At 50.3% G+C, this 22,055-nt stretch overlaps 2 protein-coding genes across 2 annotated transcripts in view; one reads left to right on the top strand and one right to left on the bottom strand.

Moving 5' to 3' along the window:
• CYTH1 (cytohesin 1) overlaps positions 1 to 22,055 on the top strand; it is a gene marked incomplete at its 3' end in the record, with an annotated part of 375,946 nt that overhangs the window by 90,166 nt on the left and 263,725 nt on the right. The gene's annotated exons all lie outside the window — the stretch shown is intronic.
• C1QTNF1 (C1q and TNF related 1) lies at positions 13,302 to 17,031 on the bottom strand (the record flags this gene model as incomplete). Its single annotated transcript, XM_079725732.1, has 3 exons — positions 13,302 to 13,852; positions 14,434 to 14,573; positions 16,883 to 17,031. 3 exons carry the CDS (start codon positions 17,029 to 17,031, stop codon positions 13,302 to 13,304), a joined length of 840 nt encoding a protein of 279 aa, XP_079581858.1.

The following is a 22,055-nucleotide window of genomic DNA, read 5'->3' on the forward strand; positions in this document are numbered from 1 at the left end:
AATTTACACGTTGTACAGAAGATGATAAAAAGCTAGAATCAGGGCTTTCCTGGTGGCGCAGTGGTTGGGAGTCTGCCTGCCGATGCAGGGGACACGGGTTCGTGCCCCGGTCCGGGAGGATCCCACATGCCGCAGAGCGGCTGGGCCCGTGAGCCATAGCCACTGAGCCTGTGCCTCCGGAGCCTGTGCTCCACAGCGGTAGAGGCCACAGCCGTAAGAGGCCCACGTACCGCAAAAAAAAAAAAAGCTAGAATCAGATTAAGTGGTACACACTACTGTGTATGTATAAAATAAATAAGCTGCAAAGATATAGTGTACAACACAGGGAATATAGCCAATATTTTATAATAACTATAAATGGAGCATAACCTTTAAAAACTGTGAATCACTATGTTGTACTGAAACTTATATAATATTGTACATCAACTATACCTCAACTTTTTAAAAAAGCTAGGATCACATAACAGCAGGATGTGCAGTATGTAGACAATGCATAGTTTCCACTGAACCACAAATTTTTTTCTACACCCCCAAATCTGCAGGGCCCCAAGCCCACAGGGCCTGGAGGTATCTCAGAGGTGGCACCTCCCCAGCATCTTGGGCACAGAGGGGTTCCCAGTGTGTGGAGTGTGAGGAGAAGCGCCTGGACTCAAGGCTGGGCCACACAGGGCTGAGTTTGGGCCTGCCCAAGGCGCCCCTCACCCAGCCCCCAACACCCCTTCGTACAGCTGGGAGCGTCCTGCTGCCCAAGCCAAGTTGAGTGGGCCTCTTTATTATCACTGCAGACTTTGAACTTTATGAGGCCCCAAGCTTCCATAAACCCTGAGAGTGGGGAAAATGACTAGACTGTGGAATATGTATCCCGGCCATGCTGCAAGAGAAGACAGGGCCCTCGGGAGCAGGCGGCAGTGACCACAGGGAGGACGGAGACTGCAAAGCCCCGGGAAGTCTGCCTTGAGAAGGGGGAACAGGGTCAAGAGCCTCCTCTGGCAGTGCTCAGGGGAGCGCAGAAGATGTGGAGTCTGCATTTGATCTGGATTTAAGCCACTTACCTGCAGCTTAGTGGTAAAAATAAACTTTCCGGGGCTTCCCTGGTGGCGCAGTGGTTGAGAGTCCGCCTGCCGATGCAGGGGATACGGGTTCGTGCCCCGGTCTGGGAGAATCCCACATACCACGGAGCGGCTGGGCCCGTGAGCCATGGCTGCTGAGCCTGCGCGTCCGGAGCCTGTGCTCCGCAACGGGAGGGGCCACAACAGTGGGAGGCCCGCGTACCGCAAAAAAAATAAAATAAGGGCTTCCCTGGTGGCACAGTGGTTGAGAGCCCGCCTGCCGATGCAGGGGACACGGGTTTGTGCCCCGGTCCGGGAAGATCCCATGTGTCGCGGAGCGGCTGGGCCAGTGAGCCATGGCCGCTGAGCCTGCGCGTCCGGAGCCTGTGCTCCACAACGGGAGAGGCCACAACAGTGAGGGGCCCACGTACCACAAAAAAAAATAAATAAATAAATTTAAAAAAAAAAAAAAAAAAAAACTTTCCGTCCTCAGAACTAAAACATAGTTCTTAGAGATTCTTTAGGGTAATGCTCAGTCTCTGGGGGAAAAAAATACTCGGGCCTCCCTTCTCTCCTCTTGGCAGTGTTGCCCTCTGGTCTGGGGGAGCAGGGAAGTTTAAGTCACGCTGCACACCCTCCCCAGAGCAGGGAAGACTCTGGTCTGTGGCCTCTGCATTGGCCCCTGCTTTGCCGCCTGCCCTGCAGGTCCCTTTGGCTCCTGGTCTCAAGATCCTTGTCCTGGATCAGGGCGAGCCTGGAGGTCCCCATGTTTGCCTTGAGCTCACGCTGGTCCCACTGGGGCTCCATACCCCTCCAAAGCCTGGCTAGGCCCCCTAAAACCCTCACCTTGTAGCATTTCCAGATAAAGTACAGGACACCCAATTAAATTTGATTTCCAGATAAACAACGAATGGAAACGGGACATGACTATACTATGCAATTCTTTCTCATTTATCTGAAATTCAAAGTGAACTGGGATCCTGAGTTTGCTGAATCTGGCAGCCCTAGCTGTGAATCTTCGCTGCAGCCTTGCTGCAGAGCCCCCTTGCCCCGCCATGGGGGCCCCACCGACACCTCCTGGCTCTGTCCATGCCAGCACAGGAAGCCAGGTTGGCTCGGGAACCTGAGACCTGGACTCACATCTGCTTGCTTTGCCTTCCTCCACTCTCTCCCTTCTGGCCTCCACAATTTCCCAGGGCCAGGAGCGAGAACCAGGTGAGTGGACGTCACCTGCTCCACAGGCTTCGTTGTTCATGTGCTGAAGGGTGTGGCAGCAACAAATTGTCCCCAATATCCCTCCTCCCCTTGAACTTTAGGGAGAGAAGCCCATGTTTTAGCTGGCAGCTGGCTGCTGGCTGCCCAGATGAAGACAACATCCCCAGCAGTTTAGAGGGGCCTGGCGAGCACGTTCTGGTTTCCAGACGAGAATGGAAGTCACACTCGCAATTCTGGCTGTGCCTGCAAAACAAAGGAACACGTCCCCCACTTTTTCTTCCCTGCTTTCGGCTGGCGGCCAGGTGGGTGTGAGATGTGATGGTAGGCACTGCAGCAGCCATCTGAGACTGTAAGACAGAAGCCACATTGGGAGGGCATGGAGCAACCAGAGAGAAGGGGCCTGGCTCCCCCAGTGGCACGGACCACAGTATTTCCCTGGACTGCTGGTGTTTGAATTCCTATGTAAGGAAAATAAACTATGGTCTGATTTAAGCCGATAGTATTTTGGTAGCTGAATCTAACTACGACAGGGGGAGAACACAGGAATTTAGAAAAACCTCTCAAAATAATAGCCTGCCTTGCAAGGCTGTTATCGGTTTTTGGTTGGTTGGTTTTTGTTTTGGGGGGGGGCTTTTTCTTCAAAATCTTATTATCTTATTATTGTTCCTCAGTGCATTCCTTCTGCAGTAAATCCCACTTTCCATTCACACAGAGCGCTACCTCAGACCAGCTGGGATGAGAGCAAAAATCACATTAAAGACTACTTCTGGGGGCTTCCCTGGTGGCGCAGTGGTTGAGAGTCCGCCTGCCGATGCAGGGGACACGGGTTCGTGCCCCGGTCCAGGAAGATCCCACATGCCGCGGAGCAGCTGGGCCCGTGAGCCATGGCCGCTGCACCTGTGCGTCCGGAGCCTGTGCTCCGCAACGAGAGAGGCCACAAGAGTGAGAGGCCCACGTACCGCAAAAAAAAAAAAGACTACTTCTGAACTATCGTTCTGTATGGTCAGGCCCCTCAAGGTGGCTGTTCTCTGCTCTCTCATATCCCCTGCTCCATCAGTGCCTATTCCACCTGCACCCTACTCACCTGACTGACCTTCCTACATACTTGTCCCTGGCCCAGGCTAGATTGTTCTAGCTTTAGATCTGAACATCAACACGATAGCTTATCAAAGGGGCAGTGAGGAGTGTGCCCCTCTGCTTGTTCCCCTGGTAACTGATGAGCCTACCTGATGTCAATTCCCCCTATAACTGGTAACCACCCCCTCCCCCTGGGAGCAAAGACGCCGCCACGTCCTGCCCACTGTGGACTGCACACAAAATGGTGGGTTGTCACTCCAGGACCTTGCTTCCGACATGTAAGCTCCCCCATTCATTAAACCATTGATGTGTCTGTCACTGACTCCAGGCTCTTTGGTCTTGAAGCTGGGCCAGCACGGGGCTTGCAGGCCTGCATGGTGCAGCTCAACACGCTTCCTTTTACAGAGTTCTCCTAGGTGTTCAGCAAAGACTTAAGGAATGAAAGGATGCTGGGCCCAGCTCCTGGCTCTAGCCACCCGCCTCACCTTTACACCCACTCGAGGCTGTGCCCAGGCACCTGCTTGAACATCCTGCACAACAAATATTGAGCCCCTCCTGGTTCACGTCTGCCTGTGCACCTCCATCTATGAGCACACAATCATGGCAAACCTGCGGTGCCTGCCCTTGCTGGGTCCCTGTATCATTATACCTGCACAACAGTTACATTCATTTTCTCCTTTTAAAAATTTAAAGCACTGCAGATGAAATGAATGTTCCCTTTAATCCACCTCCCTCTTGATTTCCTTGCCTCCCCTGTCCTCCTGAGACCCCTCAATATTCCCCCAATTCTATTGGTTTGACCTGTATCCTTCCAGATGTCTTTAAGTACTTTTACACACCTGTATATATCTGGGACCATATAACATTGTTTGTGTTTCATAAAAATGGTATCAAAAAAATGGTATCATATTGTACACATTATTCTGTATCTTGTTTTTTTTCACTCAGTAATATTTTTGAAATCAAGCCACATTGATTGAAATAGCTCTAATTTGTTTGTTTTGACTATTGTTTACTCTGCTATCATTTTGACACATCAGTCTACTTACCTATCTACCCATCGGTGGACATTTAAATAGTAAACGTTTGTTTGCTATTATTTTTTACATGTTAAAATGAACATATTTGCATAGACTGTTTGAGGTATACGTATGTTTTTTTCTTTTTCAGATAAAACAGGATTAGAGTTGCTGAGAGTGACAGCACGCACGTTTTCAGTTTTAAGTCACTAACAAACTGCCATCCGAGTGCTCTGTCACCAACATCCTCCCCAGTGCGGGGTAAATACAGGTTATTCCACAACCTCTCAAACACTGATATTATAGAACTTGAAGATTTTTGCTCACCGGTTGGGTGCCCGTAGGTGTCTGGCTGTTGTTTTAAATTGAAGTTGCAGCTTTTCGTGTTGGTCAGCCATTTGGAAATGAGTTTTCTTCTGTGTCATACCTGTTAGGGGGTGGTTTGTGCCCATTACTACTGTGTTGTCTTTCATTCCTGATGTGTAGGTGTTGCATATATTCTAAATACTAATATTTTGCCTCTTACATACATAAATGGAACAAATATATGTCTGCTTATCTTGTACTATAGGTCTTTTAGATTCCCATATGGTCAAGTTTATTAATGCTGTTCTTTCTGGCTTTGCTGTTTTCTTCTATTTAGGAGTGCTGTCCTGACTTAAGGTCATGAAGATGTTTTCCTGAATTTTTAGTTAATAATTGTGAAGTTTAGTTCTTTGTTTTTTATGTCTACAACTTCCAGTTACCTTTTGAGGGTAGGTCTTTAATATTTCATCTTCCTTTCTGGTTACTGACTTATTCAGATTTTTCTCTTTCTTCCTGGGCCAATTTTATGCTAGTAAGTGTTTTCTTATAAAAGGGTCCATTTCATTGAGGTTTTCAAATGTAGGGTATTAAGTCAGTTCTAATCATATGTTTTGATCTCTTGGTTATGCCCTCTCTTTAATTTCCAGTGTTGTTTATTTGAGTATTCTTTCTTTTTTTCCTGATGCTTTTTTTTTTTTTGAAGGACTGTCTATTTTATCAGTCCTTTCAAAACACAAGCTCTTCATTTTGTTCTATTTTTTGTTTGTTTTCTATTTCACTCATTTCTGCTTTTATTTTCTTTCCTGTTATTTTCTTTGGATTTATTTTGCTGTTCTTTTTCTGGTTTCAAAAGTAGACAGTGTGGTTCACTTACTTTGAAATTTTTCTTGTTTTCCTATAAATGCAGTTGAGGGAATACATTTCCCTCTGAGATGTATCCCACTGTATCCCACAGGTTTTGATAGCAACAGCTTTCACTTTCAGTAAGTTCTAGATGCTTTGTAATTTCTGTTAGTGCCCTGCTAACTCATCCAAAACAATCCTTAATTTTGTTGCAGTAGAATTCATCAGACTTTTCTGTTACAATTAGTACTTTTGTGTCTTTTTCAAAATGTATTTCCCTACGCCCAACTCATGAGAATATGGAATACTCCATCCTCTGTTATTTTCTAGAAGCTTTATTGTTTTGCCCTCCCCCTTCTGGTCTACAGGCCACCTGGAATTATTTTTGTTTATAAGGTGAGGGAGGAGGTCACATTTTATTTTATTTTATTTTTTAATTGAAGTATAGTTGATGTACAATGTTGTGTTAGTTTCAGGTGAACAGCAAAGTGATTCAGTTAAATATATATATTTCTTTTTTTTTTTTTTTTTTTTTTTTTTTTTGCGGTACGCGGGCCTCTCACTGCTGTGGCCTCTCCCGTTGCGGAACACAGGCTCCGGACGCGCAGGCCTAGCGGCCATGGCTCACGGGCCCAGCCGCTCCGCAGCATGTGGGATCCTCCTGGACCGGGGCACAAACCCGCGTCCCCTGCATCGGCAGGCGGACTCCCAACCACTGCGCCATCAGGGAAGCCCTTTATCTCTTTTTCAGATTCTTTTCCATTATAGGTTATTACAAGATATTGAATATAGTTCCCTGTGCTATACAGTAGAACCTTGTTGTTTGTCTATTCTGTATATATGTTTTATTTTTTATCTATGTTTTATTTTTTATCATATGAACCCTCAGTCATTCATGATTTTTGGAAAGACCGTCCTTTACCCCATGCTTTGCACTGTTCCTTTCTGGAAAATCAAGTGCCCACACATGCTTGAGTCTATTTTGGGCTCTGTGATATTGTAATTTATAATAAGACATATATGTTTGGTCTTCATTTCTGGCACAGAACTCCTAAAACCCTTGGAATTTCCTAAATGATAAGAACCGTAAAGGTGTCTTTTGTGAGTTATAACAAGCCCCTTTCAGCCACAACAGAGTTCATGTTAATGAGGTGACTTTTGGGGAGCCCTACCACCACGTGATGGAGGCTGGTTGCTAGGGAACCAACCTTGCTTAGAGAGTTGGCACTTTCAGTATGCAAACCTCCACCTCCGGGGAGGGGAGAGGGACTGGAGGTTGGATTAATCACCGATGGCCAATCAATGTAATGAAGCCTCCTTAAAACCCCCTGAACTATAGGGTTTGGGGAGCTTCTGGCCTGGTGAACCCATGGAGGTGCTGGGAGGGTAGCACCCTCCCAAAAGAGCATGGAAGCTCCCAGGCCCTCCCCACATACTTTCCCCTATGTCTCTCTCCCATCTGACTGTTCCTGAGTTATATCCTTTTATAATTACACATCTTGTGTATCTCCAATCCTGTCTTGGCATCTGCCTCTGAGAGTGCAAGAACCAACATACCGTCCATAGATTTAGATTTTTTTTCCTTAATAATATTTTGTTCTCTATGTAGAGGTCTTACACATCTACTGTTAGATTTACTCCGAGGCAAATGACATTTTGTAAGTGGCATCTCTGATGGATTAGACATGGCTGCAAATTCTTTTTGTCTCCTCCCAACCAAAGATAGAGCCTTTTACCCATCCCTTCTCTGGGCTGACCACTGGAATATGGCCAAAGTGGCTGTGGTGTGACTTCTGAGCCTAGATGTCAAGGAGGTCTTTCTCAGTGTCGCCTGATATTGCCTCTATTCTGTCCTTTGCTTCTTTTGTCTCTCCATGCTTCTTACTGGATATTTTCTTCAGGTTTATCTTCTAATTCACTGATTTTTCTCTTCAGCTCTGTATAATATGCTGGCATACTCATCCACTGAGTTCTTCATTTCACTCGTTTTATTTTCCACTTCTAGAGTTTCCATGTGGCTCTTTTTCTCATTAGTTTCAAGTTCTTTGCCACAGTTCTCAATCTTGTCTTTTATCTCCTCAAATGTAGCAGCATCATTATTTTAATTTTTGATTGTGATAATTCTGCTGTGAGTTTTTCCCCCACATGGTAAGTATTTAATACATACTTGTTGGATATTTTTAGTAGGTAGACTCTCAACTGAATGGACAACTAACTTAGTGGCTATCTCAATTGAACAGCTGGAACAGTTTCTCTGTCTTTAGGCAGGGATGTTTTCAAATTATCTAGAGTGTGTGGACTTCTAATCTTACTTGTGAAAATCTCTAAGGTAGAAATTTCTTGTCCTCGCCTGGTCATCTACCTAAGGAGAAAAGGGCTATGCCCTGGGAGGAGCTGGTTACCAGGGCCAGTTGAGGTAGGGGCATTTGAGGTCACTTTACCTTTCTAGTCCCTACTCCAGCTGTGTGGGGACTTCAGAGAGAAAGGCATGGTCCTTAATTAGCTGTTCCTTCTGGAATGCTTCACTTGGCACCTGAGTCAGCCTCCTGTGTTTGCGTGATCTCATCCATCATTTGATTCCAAAATGTTTGTTCGTTAATGCTCTTGGAAGAACTAACCCTGACACTCCCATCCCACCTCATTGGACCCTGGACCCTAGCCCCATGCTAAGTCAAGCCTGGGGTAATGAGACTGGCTCTGCAGCTCAACAGAAGAGGGCAAGGCATTCTGGGTGTGTGTGTGTGTGTGTGTGTGTGTGTGTTTTATTTATTTTTTGCGGTATGCGGGCCTCTCACTGTTGTGGCCTCTCCTGTTGTGGAGCACAGGCTCCGTACGCGCAGGCTCAGCGGCCATGGCTCACAGGCCCAGCTGCTCCGCGGCATGTGGGATCTTCCCGGACCGGGGCACAAACCCGTGTCCCCTGCATCGGCAGGCGGACTCTCAACCACTGCGCCACCAGGGAAGCCCTGTGTGTGTGTTTTATTTGCTTTTTATAACTACTTTATTGAAAATATGATTTATATACCATTCAATTCACCCATTTAAATTGTGCAACTCATTTGTTTTTAGTATAGTCAGAGTTGTGCAACTACAACTGCTATCTATGTTAGGACATTTTCATCACTACAAAAAGAAATTTCATACCAGTTAGCAGTCACTCCCCCTACCCGCCGCCAGCCCCTGGAAACAGCTAACCTACTTTCTCTCTCTATGGAGTTGCCTATTCTGGAATTTCATATAAATGGAATCATACAATATGTGGTCTTTCATGACTGGCTTCTTTCACTCAGCATAATGTTTTTGAGGTTCATCCATGTTGTAGCCTGTATCAGTGCTTTATTCCTTTTTATGGCTGAGTAATATTCCATTGAATGGATATGCCACATTTTATGCATCCATTCATCCACTGATGGACATTTGGGTTGTTTCCACTTTTTTGTTTATTACAAGTAATGCTGCTAAGAACATTCATCCACAAGTTTGTGTGTAGACATATATTTTCATTTTTGGGGGTTACATATGTAGGAGTGGAATGGCTGGGTTATCTGTAACTCTATGTTTAACAGTTTGAGGAAGTGCCAGACCATTTTCCAAAGCAGCTGCACCATTTTACATTCCTGCCAGCAGTGTACAAGGGTCCCAATTTCTTTACATTCTTGCCAACTTTTGTCATTTTAATTACAACCATCCTATTGGTTGTGAGGTTGTAGCTCCCTGTGGTTTTGACTTGCATTTCCCTGGGAGCTAATGATGTTGAGCATCTTTTCATGTGCTTCCTGGTCATTTGTTTATCTTCTTTAGAGAAATGTTTATTGAGACACTTTGCCATTTTTAACTGGGTTATTTGTCATTTATTATTTGTTTGCAAGAGTTCTTTATATATTCTAGATACAAGTCCCTTATCAGATACAATTTGCAAATATTTTCTTCCATTCTGTGTTGTTTTTTCACTTTCTTAACAGTGTCCTTTGATGCAACATTTTTATTTTATTTATTTTTATTTTAATTTTATTTTACTATTTTTTTGGAACACTGTGTGGCATACGGGATCCTAGTTCCCCGACCAGGAATCAAACCCATGCCCCCGGCAGTGGAAGCGTGGAGTCTTAACCATTGCACAGCCAGGGAAGTCCCTAATGAAGAAAATTTTAAATTTTTATGATGTCCAATTTCCTTGTGTTACTTGTGTTTCTGGTGTCATATGTAGGAAACTATTGCCTAATACAAGGTCATGATGTTTTACACCTAAGCTTTCTTCTCCTAAGGCTATTACTTTAGCTCTTCTATTTAGGTCATTGATCCATTTTGAGTTAATGTTTCTATATGGTATGAGGTAGAGAGACTACTCTTTTGCATATGGAGGCATCTTGTTTTATTTATTATTTTCTGTAACCTTCTGGTTTTTCCATGATTTGGACAAGAAACTCTCATTTTATCCCAGTCTCATTACTGTGGCCCAATAAAACTAGCTTTGCCACCATGCCATCGTGTTCCTGTAGTGAGCCCCACAGAAAATTATCTTCGAGCACGCGTGTGCGTGCGCGCGCACACACACACACACCCCCCCCATGGGATTGGGCGTGCCCTCCTCACTGCTCCCGCCCCTGGCTACAAAGACTCCTGAAAGCTCTAACATAAGCAGTTCTTTCCTTTGGCTGAGTCATCAGCCATTTCTAAGTCCTTTTGCTAAAACACAAATATTTGTATTGCAGCTGAGTTTATCAGAACTTTTCCCGGGATGGTTAGCCAATTCCTCAATAGCCGGGGTCAGGACATGGGGAAAGGAGCCAATGCAAGGTAGACTGCTTTGGCCAGGGGTCAGGTGGAGCAGATAACTAGGGGCCACACGTGCTGTTCTCCTGAGAAGATGGCATCCATGTCACACTGCAGTTAAAGTCCTAGAAAAGTCCTCTAGACATGGCAAGTACCATGTCTTATTTGTCATTGTGCCCCCAGCACCTAGCACCTGGGCTAGCACAAAGCAGGAGCAAGAAAGAGCAGAGTGGAAATGTCAGCAGGAAGGGAGTGGAAGATTGGGTGTGGAAGAGATTAAAGAGTGAGGGACCCTGAAAGGGGACTGGGTGGGCTCCAGAGCAAAGGCTGCCTCCTCTTGCATGCTGGCTTGGCCAGCAGTGGGACAGGTGATACACGCTCCACGCCACGTGACTGTCCCTGGAGAGAGGGCGCGCAGTGGGCACCTGGATGAAGCTGATTCATTCTTTCCATGCACCTTTGGGAAATGCACTCAGCCCCTCTTCCCAGCTGCATCCTCTGCCCGGTGGCCTCAGCTGCAGGATGGTGAGACCCAATCTTTGTCCCACAGGGAGCGGGATTGCAGTGTCCTCCTGCTCCGGTCTGGCCCCAGCGCAAGGCCGAGCACGGCCGCACCGGCTCACCCCAGAACCAGACAAAGGGAGGACAGCAGCTGTTTGTCAGCCTGCTGGACCAAGGCAGCTTCTGCACTGCCCGCTGGCAGTCTGATAAGGGCCCTGGCCACTAACCCAGTTGGCCAACGATGGAGACAAGAAGAAACATCTGCTCTTCACCGCTTGGCCATAAAGGGGGCTGTTGGTGGGTGTATTCAAGCCTGCAAGTTGCTGTAGTGGGTTGAACTGTGTCCATCCATGGGCCAAAAGATTGGTCCAGGTCCTGACCTCTGCTAACCGTGAATGTAACCTTACTTGGAAATAGGGTCTTTGCAGATGTGATAAAGTCAAGGATCCTGAGAGGAGATCATCCTGGATTTGGGGTGGGCCCTAATTCCAACAACTGGGGAAGAAGGGAGGGGAGATTTAAGAGATCCAGGAAAGAAGGCCACATGAAGACAGAGATAGGCAGGGATTAGAGTAATGCAGCCACAAGCCATGGAACACCTGGGGCCATCGGAAGCCGGAAGAAGCAAGGAAGGCTCCTCCCCTACAGGGCATCCAAAGGGGCCATGTCCAACTGTGAAATGCATTCCTGTGACGAATGAGGCAGTTCAAGGCCCAGCCTGTGCCTGCTGGGTACCAATGTCCCCAGGTGCCAAGCTGAGGGCCCCCAGGCCTCCAACAGGCAGTAGGCAGGGTTCCGGCAGTGGGGTGGGGTGGATAGAAAGGAGGAGGATTTGGTTCAACACCCAAACTGAGGAGGCCACGATGCTGAAACACACAATTCCAAGTTTAATGTTTCCTGGAAGAGCACTGGGGCAGCACAAAGCAGGAGGCGGGTGCCCCGCTCCCCAGCTCACCCACACATATACACAGTTTTTAAAGTCTGACCAGCAGAAGTCCTTCAGAGGGAAGGATGTGTAGACCCCAGACCCAATGGCCAGGCTCAGGGAGGGCAGAGGGATCGGTCAAGATCAGGGCTTAGCAGGCAGGCAGTGGGAAGGCTCCTGTAGGGGCTTAGGGCCCAAGCAGGCAGGGTGACCCTGGCCCTGGGCGTTGATGTAGAGAAGTGGGGAAGGGCTGCCGGGCCAAAGTCAGCCACAGGCCAGAGCACCAATCCAGGCAGCGCCCCACTGTAGGAATCCCCCCAACCCCCCTCAGAGCAGAGGTTCTGACCCCGGTGGTTGGGACGTGCCCTCTCTCCCCTCTCAGACACTGAGCCATGCAGGAGCTCCTGAGACAGGAGGGGGGAGCTTTCCAGTCCCTTCCAGCTCTCCCCTGCTCTGGGGCCCAGGAAAGCCCCCTCCTGCATTGGTCTTAGGCTGCTGGTCAAAGAGGCCCCAGGGGAGGGTGCTGGGGCGCTGAATGGTGAAACCTCTGGGAAGCAGGACTCTGAGACGGTGGGTGAGGAGGGTCTATTGAAGAAGTTGTGTAGCCATGACAGCTGCTGCAAAATCAAAGGCCCTGGGTCCTTCCACAGCTAACCCGCTGGAGAGAAGGGACAGAAAGCCAATGCCAGTGTGACAGGCGTGGGGCCCCGTCCAGGACGCAAGCGTGGGGCGGGGGAGCGGGCAGAGCCATACCAGGATGCACGGCTCTGCTGGGTTGTACTGAGCTGGGCTGCCAGGGGCCATCTGCCGCCAGGAGCCTGCGGGTTCCGGCAAGCAGGCTGCTCACCGACGCAGAGGCCACGGCCGAGGGCTTGGCTGTCCCTCTGAGGAGCTGACCCTTGCTGCCCAGTTCGAACCCCCTCGCCGTTGTGGCTCAGAAGGGCCAGCTGAGCCCTCGGGCAAGGCCACAGGAATGTCCACAGGATGTGGACGTCAGTCCAGCTGTCCCCCAAGAAGGTTCCTACGTGGCCTAAAATATTAAGCCAGACATGGTTTTCCGGTCCCCACGCCCCCCACCCCCTTCCCCTGTCACCCTTGGCATCCACTTTAGATCTTCTCTTACAGGAAGTCTCTGGCAGCCTCGAGGGGAGACAGCCCTCCTGCCTGGAGCCAGCAAGGCTGGCAGAAAGGCAAAAATAATAATGCCTCCCTTTCTTTTCCATGGTTTACTTTGCTCCTTTCACAACCTTTAGAATTGGCTTAATTATTCCCAGCAATGGGAGCAAGGGTGGCTTACTCTGGGACACCCTGGCGCGTCGTGGCACGCGTGCAGGGGTCACTCAAGGACGTGCACACAGAGGGGAGCTCTCGCAAGCACCCGCCTGGTGATTTCATGTGTGGACACGGCAAGGCCTGGGACCACACAGCCGATGTTGCTTCCCACTCCCACGAGGGGCGTCATGTCGAATGCCAAAGCTGGGGAGGTGTGGGCCGGGGAAACCCGGGTCGGGGAGGGGGTCTGGTGGAGCAGGGCGGGGCACGGGGACAATGGGAGGTTAGCCTGTGGCGATGGAGGTTAGCCCTAGCGGGCGGCTAGGGCTCGGTGGCGGGCTTGACCAGGTAGCCACTGAAGGTGATGTAGGTGTCAAATTCATCGCTGAAGATGGCATTCTCACGCTCGCCCTTGAAGAGGCGCACCCACACCTCGTCTTGGTCCTGAAGCTCCAGCATCAGGCTCTGGCTCTGCATGATGCTGCGGTCGCTCACCTGGGCGTACAGGATCACCACCTCCTCCCCGTTCTTCATGATGTGCAGGTATGTCTCCTTCTGGTTCCAGGTGTGCACATTGAGGCTGAAGAAGTAGATGCCGGGCACATAGCAGTAGAATTTTCCCGTGAACATGTTGAAGTGGCCGTAGAGGTTCACGAACTCTGTGTCGAAAATCACCGTCTGGTAGTAGTCGTTGCTGTGCAGGGGCTTCTTCCGGCCCACCGAAAAGGCAGCGTAGTGGTTCTTGCACCGGTCCCCGGGGGCCCCCATGGACCCTTTCTGCCCTTTGGGTCCCGTGTGGCCCCTGGCGCCCATGGAGCCTGTTTTGCCATATTTGCCTTGCACGCCCCGATCTCCTCGGTCGCCCTTCTCACCTAAACGGGACGGGAAAACACGTGGCGTCAAGCAACCTCAAGGATTATTCTATTTTCATCCGGAAGCAATCTTTTTTTTTTTTTTCCTTCTTGAAAGTCCTGGCGAAGAAAAGGGAACGTATGGCTTTATCCAAAAGCAACAGGAGCAGCAGCTGGGCCCACGGCGCCCTCCGAACAAATGACCTACAGACGCAGGGGCTGGGCCTGAGGATCTGGGACCCGGGCCGCTTGGCTTCCCGATTCAACCGTCCCAGACTGTGCAAGATTATCTGCTGCTCACGGGACCGTGAATCTGAGGCTTGCGGCGCAAAGGCAGGTGGGGTGAGACCCCGAGCGGCCCTGAGGCTCCTTCCCCTGTGGATCCCTCCCCAACCCCTCCTCTTGGAAAGGGGCCAGAGACTCAGGAACGGCATTTCCTTCTCCCCCCTAGATGACAGCATGCCTCTGCTCGGTGCCCTGAGGGAGCCATTCTGCTCCTGCCCACTCCTCCCTAACTCCGTCTTCTGCCCTGCCCTCCAATCAGGACAGAGCAGTGCCCCCTCCCCAGGGGACGGTCCCCCCTGCTGGTCTCTGTGCCTGACCTTTCAGGATGGTGATGTTGATCTGTGGCACCGGCATGGCCTGGTACATGGGAGTACCAGGGTCACAGCAGCGAAAGCACCCAGATGCGGGAGGCTCCTCTTCCGGCCTGGAGCTGTATTTTTCATGCTTTTCTTCCTCCCTAAGGGAGAGTAAAGACATCACCGTGAAAGCCAAGAGCTCTCAGAGCCAAGAACTCTTCTCTCTTCTGCCACCAGAGGGCCCAGGGTACCTGTCTCGCTTTCTCTCACCTGGATGTGTGAGGCTGTGTTAATTTTCCCTCCACAGAGACTGCGTTGGCTCTTGGCAAATTCTGAGGCTTTTAGTGAAGGTTCAGAAAGAGCCCCCTGCCCTCTGTTGACAGCAATGACAGTCGTGGAAACAACGATAACAAAAACGGCAATAATTTGAGAAGCTTCACAAGATAGAGGCTACGTGGGAGAAACCTGGCACGTGACATGCCAGTGGAGTGACTGGACATCCCCTTCATGTATCTAGGATTCTAGAAGATGCTATGTTAAGCTGACTCATTTGCAAATGAGAGGGCTCAACCAGATCTGCTCCTGGGGGGCGGGGGGCAGGGGCAGCGAAAGCTCCATGCTGCTACCTCAAGGCGTCACACTGCACTGCACCGTGCTATCTGCTTGCAGCTCTTTGGCTGTGACACGACCATCTTGGAGGTGGCGCAGTCCCTCTTGAAGGGTCAGCTCTTTGTCTCACTCTGCTCCCATATTCAGACCACAGACAATCCAGGAAATGGATCTATACACCCTAAACTCAGCTACCTACAAGCCCTAGTCTCCCAGATGGACCCCCGCCCACCTCTCACCAGAAGTCTCCATTTAGAGATTCAACAAGCCCCACATGAGACGTGTCCCAAACTGATGGCCCATCACTGCTGCTCATCCCTAGAATCTTCTCTTTCCAAACCCTGTTCACAGCAGCAGCAGCATCACCAGTCGCCCAGCATGGAACCCTCAGCCTCATTGCAGATGCTTCTCTGGCCTCACCAATCCATTCTGAGGATCATGGAGTCCTGAGGAGTCAGCCCACCCCACCATCAAAGTACCTCCAGGAGCTGGGCCCTCGGCTCCCCTCACCTCTAGGGATCACTGCTGTTCTGAATGTCCTCCTGGAATTCATCTCTCCCTTGCCAATTCATCCTCTGTTCTGCTACCCTCCAGCATTCTTTCTAGGACACCATGAAATTTAAACCTCTCCATGACTCCCCTATGGATGAAGTTCCAGAGAGACCCTTTCCCACCAGGCTCATCTTCCCTCCCATCCTCCACCCTCCGGCATCCAACCTCCCTACCCAAACGACCTACCAGCCCTTACACTGCCAGACACTGGAATGGCCACACTTCACATGTGCCATCCTGGCTGCCAGGCAGCTTTCCCCTCCTGCGCCTGGGATGCTCCTCAGGTGTCCTTCAAGACCCAGTCGCTCCTCCTCCTAGCCTTCCCCAACCCCCTCCCCCACCCCGCACGTCCACACTGTGGACACACTGAACTGGATCGTGTGTGTCTGTCCCCCCATAGCCTTGGAGTTCCTGGAGGCCAGTGACTGTGTCATTCACATGTGTGTCCCCAGTGCCTAGAGGATGGCCAGACCAATAACGGCCCTCAATCAATGTTTGTTGAATGAAAAGAAGGAGGAAGAAGAGGAGAAGGAGAAGAAAAGACAAAGAAGAAGAATGATGTTACTTTGCCCCAAATCCTATGCAATTCCATTGTACTCCAAGATAGCCCGAAGCCTCAGGTATCAAGTCAGCCCAAAGCTCAAAGTGATAAAGAAACTCAAAGTCAGCATCAGGTGTCTAGGACCTCACGTTTGATGAATGACATTTTCATGAGTAATCCTAAGCATTTTATGTATCCCTACAAAATATCCCGAATAGCCTGGAGTCTATATATCATCGAAGGTCATATATATGAAGACAGTGCCATTTGGAAGAAATTCATAACTTTTCAAGGAAAGCCACCACTTCTTGTGCCAGTCTTCAGCCACCATCCCCCATCTTGCAATGTGATCAGACATCAGGGTGATGGAGATCAGCTCTCAGCCCAGCATCATCCCTGTCTTCTACTTCCAGGTGATACTTAGAACCCTAGAAGGTATTCTCAAAGGACAGGCAAGGATGCAAAGAAACCGAGAGCTGGGGGTTGGGGTTTTGGTGTGTTCTTCTTTTCAGGATGTGGCTGCAGAACCTCACGCAGACCCACATTCCTCTGGGGTTGGAATGAGGCTGGGTTACTGTCCGCAGTTTCAGATAACAAGCCCGGGTCACTGACAGGAGAAATGGCGCCTCTGTCCCCCAGCACCGGCTCCTCAGCCTTGGCCTCTGCTCCTTCCCCTCTAGCTGCCAACGAGCCCCCTGGGGCACCTGAACCCCAGGCTCATCCCCGCCGCTGAGCCAGCATTCCTGCATCCACACCGCACAGCCTCACCTCTCAGCATGGTCCAGCGGTGGCTCCCTGGTCCCCTGCTGCTGCTGCTGTTCGTGCTGCCCACGGGGCACGCGGCCCAGCACCGGGCCACAGGCGAAGGCCAGCAGCAGGCAGCACGCCAGCGTGAGTCCCAGCCCACGGGGGCCCATCTTCCCGCTGAGCCCTGCTGGGGAGACACACGGGGAGGACATGGGTTGGAAGGGCCCTGCAGGGAAACAAGCCTGCAGTGCTTGCCCGACCCACTAAGCTGACCCACTAAGTGCTTCAGCTGCCGCTCTTCCTGGGACGGCGATCACACACTCACACTCACACACACACACACACTCACACAAGCTCAACATACATACTCACAAACCCCGGTGCACATTCATACACATATACACGTGCCCTCACGTACTCACACCCATTCTCACACACTCAATACACACTCATACACAAATACACTCTGTACACACTCAAGACACTCAGTACACTTACACACTCAGACCCACACTCTCTTGTGTTTACACTTGCACACTCAACACACTCACGTGTACTCTGGTGCACTCACGTGCATGTACATACACTCACGTGCACACATGCATGCCCACACCAGGCATTCACACTCTCAGCACACTCACAGACTTATACGCACAGACTTGCACACCCTCACGCACACGCCCTGGGGCCAGGCTGGCGTTGGAGCACCAGGCCACATGCTGCCGCTGAGCATGGCTCTGCCTGGCCCCCCACGCCTCCCAGGAAGGAGACCCCTCAACCCTGAGCTCTGCAGATGATCGTGTCTCGGCCCTGTTAGGACAATGAGCAAAATCCCGAATGAATCTGGGGGGTCCACTGTCCAGGGACTTTGCCCCAGCCTGCACTGTGGGGCCCAGTGGGCAGGCAGGTGCTGACACGTCGCTCTCTGGCCACCAGGGGGCGCAAGAGCGTGTCCTCGAGCATCTGATGTTGGGCGGGGGGCGCCCAGCCGCAGAGGGCATTTATTGTCATCGAAGCCAGCCCCATGGCTCTCCAAAAAGCTCTAGACCGGATCCTCTTTGTCCAGGATTGAGATAGTCCTTCCAGAAAGAGCTGTCCACTGGGGGTTCCCAGTGAGCCCACTAGGGGGCAGTGCTTGGGCTTAAAACAGACAAAACATCCCACCGGTTTCTCACCGTCAGAGGTATCACCCTGGCTAACCCCAGCTGTGGGATTTACGCGCGTGCCTCAGCCGTTTCTGGTGTGTGGATTCAGAAGTTACACGTGCCTCGACTGTTTCTGGTGGCTGGGAAACCTCCCCATCACGGAGGGGGCGACGGTGGTCAATCCCAGCCCATTTTGTTCACTGAATCATACAATTTAACACCAAAGGGGCTGACAAGGACACCTAATTGGACCCCCTGGCCTGCACAGTGAAAGAACTGAGGCCAGGGGAGTAAGAACGCCTCCACCCTGCAGCTGGGCTGGGGCCGGGAACCAGGCATCATGGGGAGGGGCAAAGCATCAAAGCAAGGGAACAGCCTCAGAAGGTCCTGTCTGATTTGTCTTTAATTCCTCTTTCATGTCTAAGGAAAACTAAAAAACTGAGACGGATTTCTGTTTTTGTCGGTAATCGTCTACCCAGATGAATGCTCCTTTCACGCATCTCGGGCCACCATGGACCTCCTTCAACTCCATGGCTCAGAGGCCTCGCAGCCGGTGAGGGCACGACCCTCTCCGCGGGGCCGACTCTTTGGCTTTGTTCTTTATTCTGCGTGTTAGTAGGCTCGCTGTTTTAGCTCTGAAGGCAGAATGCTCTGGCCGCCCTCGCTGCTGGAGCCCCGTGCCAAGTCAGGAGAACCCGGGGGAGGCCGAGGACCAGGAACCAGAGCCGAGGCTCTCCCGATGGATCCTCAGAGATGTGCTATGAGACTTTGAGCCAGGAAGCCTGGCCTCCCCAGGAATCCCCCCACCCCCTGAACCCACACTTCTGCCCGCTCTTCAATTCTCTGCACAACCCCCATCCCCTGCAGTGGATTAGCTGGGCCCCCACCTCCACATTCTCTACCTGCCAAGGGTCAGGACCCAGAGACCTTCCAAATGACAGAGAGACTGCTTGGACCAGCCCCCCTCCTCAAAATGTCCACTACCTCCCCTCCACTTGGCAAAGAAAATTTGTACATGTAAATGTAATTTATAAAATACATATTAAAAGAATCTCTCCCTCTCTCCTCGCCCCCTCTACCCATCTATCATTTCTCCAGGCTCCTTGCCAGGGTGGGTACCACCCTCCCCAGTCAGCTCCCACACTTCGCCTGCATTGCCCAGCACCCCTCATCCCGTGTTCAAGCTCCCTGCTTCACGTACTGCAACGTACGTACACATCACCTGGGAAATCTTGTGAAAATGCAGATTCTGATTTGGCAGATCTGGGACAGACATTTTCCAAAAGCCCCCAGGTGTTGCCAAGGCACCACAGTTTGAGCACCAGGTTCCAGCCACACCCCCAGGTGGCACCTGCCCACCTGCCCCCATCCTTCTCCCCTGGCCAGGAGCACCTTTTGTCCTCTTCTCTTCTGCTAATAACCAGGCTAACAGGACTGACAACTGCCCCAGGCCCAGTGCTGGGCATCCCTGCATCATTTCCACTCATCCTTACAACCCTAAAGGTTAGGGTTCCTTCCGAGAACACTTCCTCATTAATCGTTTTTACCCCATCACAGGTCTTGTATGGACCTGCGGTGAATCTTTTAAGGAGACAATATTCATTCATTATTATACTGAATTCACTAATGAAGAAACCGTGATGAGAAGTCGATTAGCCTAAGGCTGCCCACTTTTTAAGCCATGGGGCTGGATTTGAATCCAACAGGCTGCCCTCAGATCACATCAAAATCCTACCCAAGGGACCTCCCTGGTGGCGCAGTGGTTAAGAATCCACCTGCCAGTGCAGGGGACATGGGTTCAATCCCTGGTCCAGGAAGATCCCACATGCCACGGAGCAACTAAGCCCATGCACCACAACTACTGAAGCCCGCCCACTCTAGGGCATGTGCTCCACAACAAAAGAAGCCACCGCAACAAGAGTAGCCCCTGCTCTCCTCAACTAGAGAAAGCCCGCACGCAGCAACAAAGACCCAACGCAGCCAAAAAAAAAAAAAAAAAAAAAAAAAAAATCCTACCCAAGACCCAACTCAGGTGCTTCATATTCCTTCTGAAGGCCTCCCAGACCCTCAACTGGAACAAACTCTCCCTGCTCTTTTTTGCTTGCATTTCTCATATTGTCTCATTCTGCAGAGTTTTTCTTGGCCTAGAAGATTCTTCACAGCAGACCTGTGACCTCCTCTAGGCTTGGGATACGGTCTTGTTCATCTTGGACCCACCAAGCATCCTGCAGCACCCTGAACTCAACAAATATTTGTCAGATTGAATTCTCCAAATTTGTTTATTGCCCTATTTCTGTATTTCCTCTGTTTCTCCTTGGCGCCTTGATAATTACTCTCTTTTTCCTTTTCAATGCCAAGCTTGCATCACTTGAAAGGAAAAGAGGTTTTCCTTTCTTCAAACATATTTTTTTCCTGAATCGAAAGTAATATATATTCATTTGGGAAAAGCTGGAAAATAACAGCAAAAGAAAGTACAGAGCTATCTTGGACTCTTTTGTCCCCAGGGTTCCTCAGCCTCGGCACCATTGACATTTGGGCTGGATCAGCCTTTGTCGTGGGAGGCTGTCCTGTGCATTGTAGGATGTTTAGCAGCATCTCTGGACTCCACCCACTAGATTCCATCAGCACAGCCCCACCCCCAATTGTGAAAATCAAAAACATCTCCAGACTTTGCCACATATCCCCTGAGAGGCAGAAATCCTCCCAGCTGAGAATCAGCCCTCTACCCTCAATGGAAGTACACTTTTGCACATTGGTACGTTTCTTTCTAAGTCTGGAAAAGGGATTTTCTGTACCTAGATAGAAGAGGTGGGGACCAGGATGCAGCCGGTGCAGGGGTGATGATATCAGTGAGGTGAGGGGGCGTGATGACCCAGCAAAGAGTCGGAGGTGCCAGGAGGACTGTGTGAGGGCAGCAGAGGCTGGTGGTTCTCCTCAAGGACCTCCTCTTTGGGGTCAAAGCAAACCCAGATTGAAAGCTTTCCCTCTTCAAAGCTATCTTCAGAACGCTTTTCCTAAGTCCCACAGCAAAGTCAACATCATGACATTATGATCATTTTACTCACTTTTGGGCAAAAATAGTATTGGCCAACATCTAACCAAACTTGGTTCCAGCCCTCTTTAGCAATTTCCAGTGAAACGAAGTGCCCTGCAAGGGGGGAGGTATGCCCCCAGAAAGGTGACTCAAAGAACGTGCTGTGCTCAGTGAGGCAGGTCCGGGGAGCAGCCCCCAGGACTCCTTGGCCAGTGGTGTGTAACCCTTGTGAATCTGGACCCGAGTGGTCCAGTCTCCTGGCTGCCTTGCGGTCAAGACATCTGAGGTTAATTCCAACATGACTCAGAACTGGACTTGCCTACCCCAAATCCTGCGAAGACATTCATGTTCCAAATTCCATAGCAATTCCATGAACATCTTTATCTCCCACCCACTCCCTTCAGGACATGCAGCTCCTCCCCTCCCCTCTTCTCAACCCTCCCCATCTCCCTGCATCTTAACCTCCCCCAGCAAGGAAGAATCCCCCTCTACAGTAGGTGGGAGGGGAAAAGGAGGAATTGGGTCAATGACAGGGTCCGGAGGAAGGCAGGAAGTCTGAGAACACTTCCTGGCTAATAATTTTTAGCCTCCCAGCCCTCGAATGGATCTGTGGTGAATCCTCTAAGGAGATGATATTCATACACAAGTGCAAGTTTCCTTATATCCGTTTAAAATCGGTCCTGTCATTTTGCGGGGCCCGCCCACCTCCACGGTGTCATGCCTGTGTTCTGACAGTGAACTCCTAGCCCTCAAGCTCCACGTTTGCCTTTTGTCTTGTTGCCAACCCCGCCCAGTGCCCTTTGACAAAAGCATTTTATAAACCTAGTTTTCCCTCTTCCTTAATCCTCATCGGGTAACCAGCTGTTCTGAGAGGCGAGAAGCCTAGGATCTCCCTGGATTAGAAGGAGTTTAGAAGACAAGTCGAAATGCCCATGGAGCGCAGGAATTCCCTCTCAGCAGAAAATTGAACACAGGCATGGTTTACTGGATGCCCGTGATTTGCACAGCATCGGGT

Source organism: Hyperoodon ampullatus (assembly GCF_949752795.1).
Source record: "Hyperoodon ampullatus genome assembly, chromosome: 19".
Taxonomy (NCBI): Eukaryota; Metazoa; Chordata; class Mammalia; order Artiodactyla; family Ziphiidae; genus Hyperoodon; species Hyperoodon ampullatus.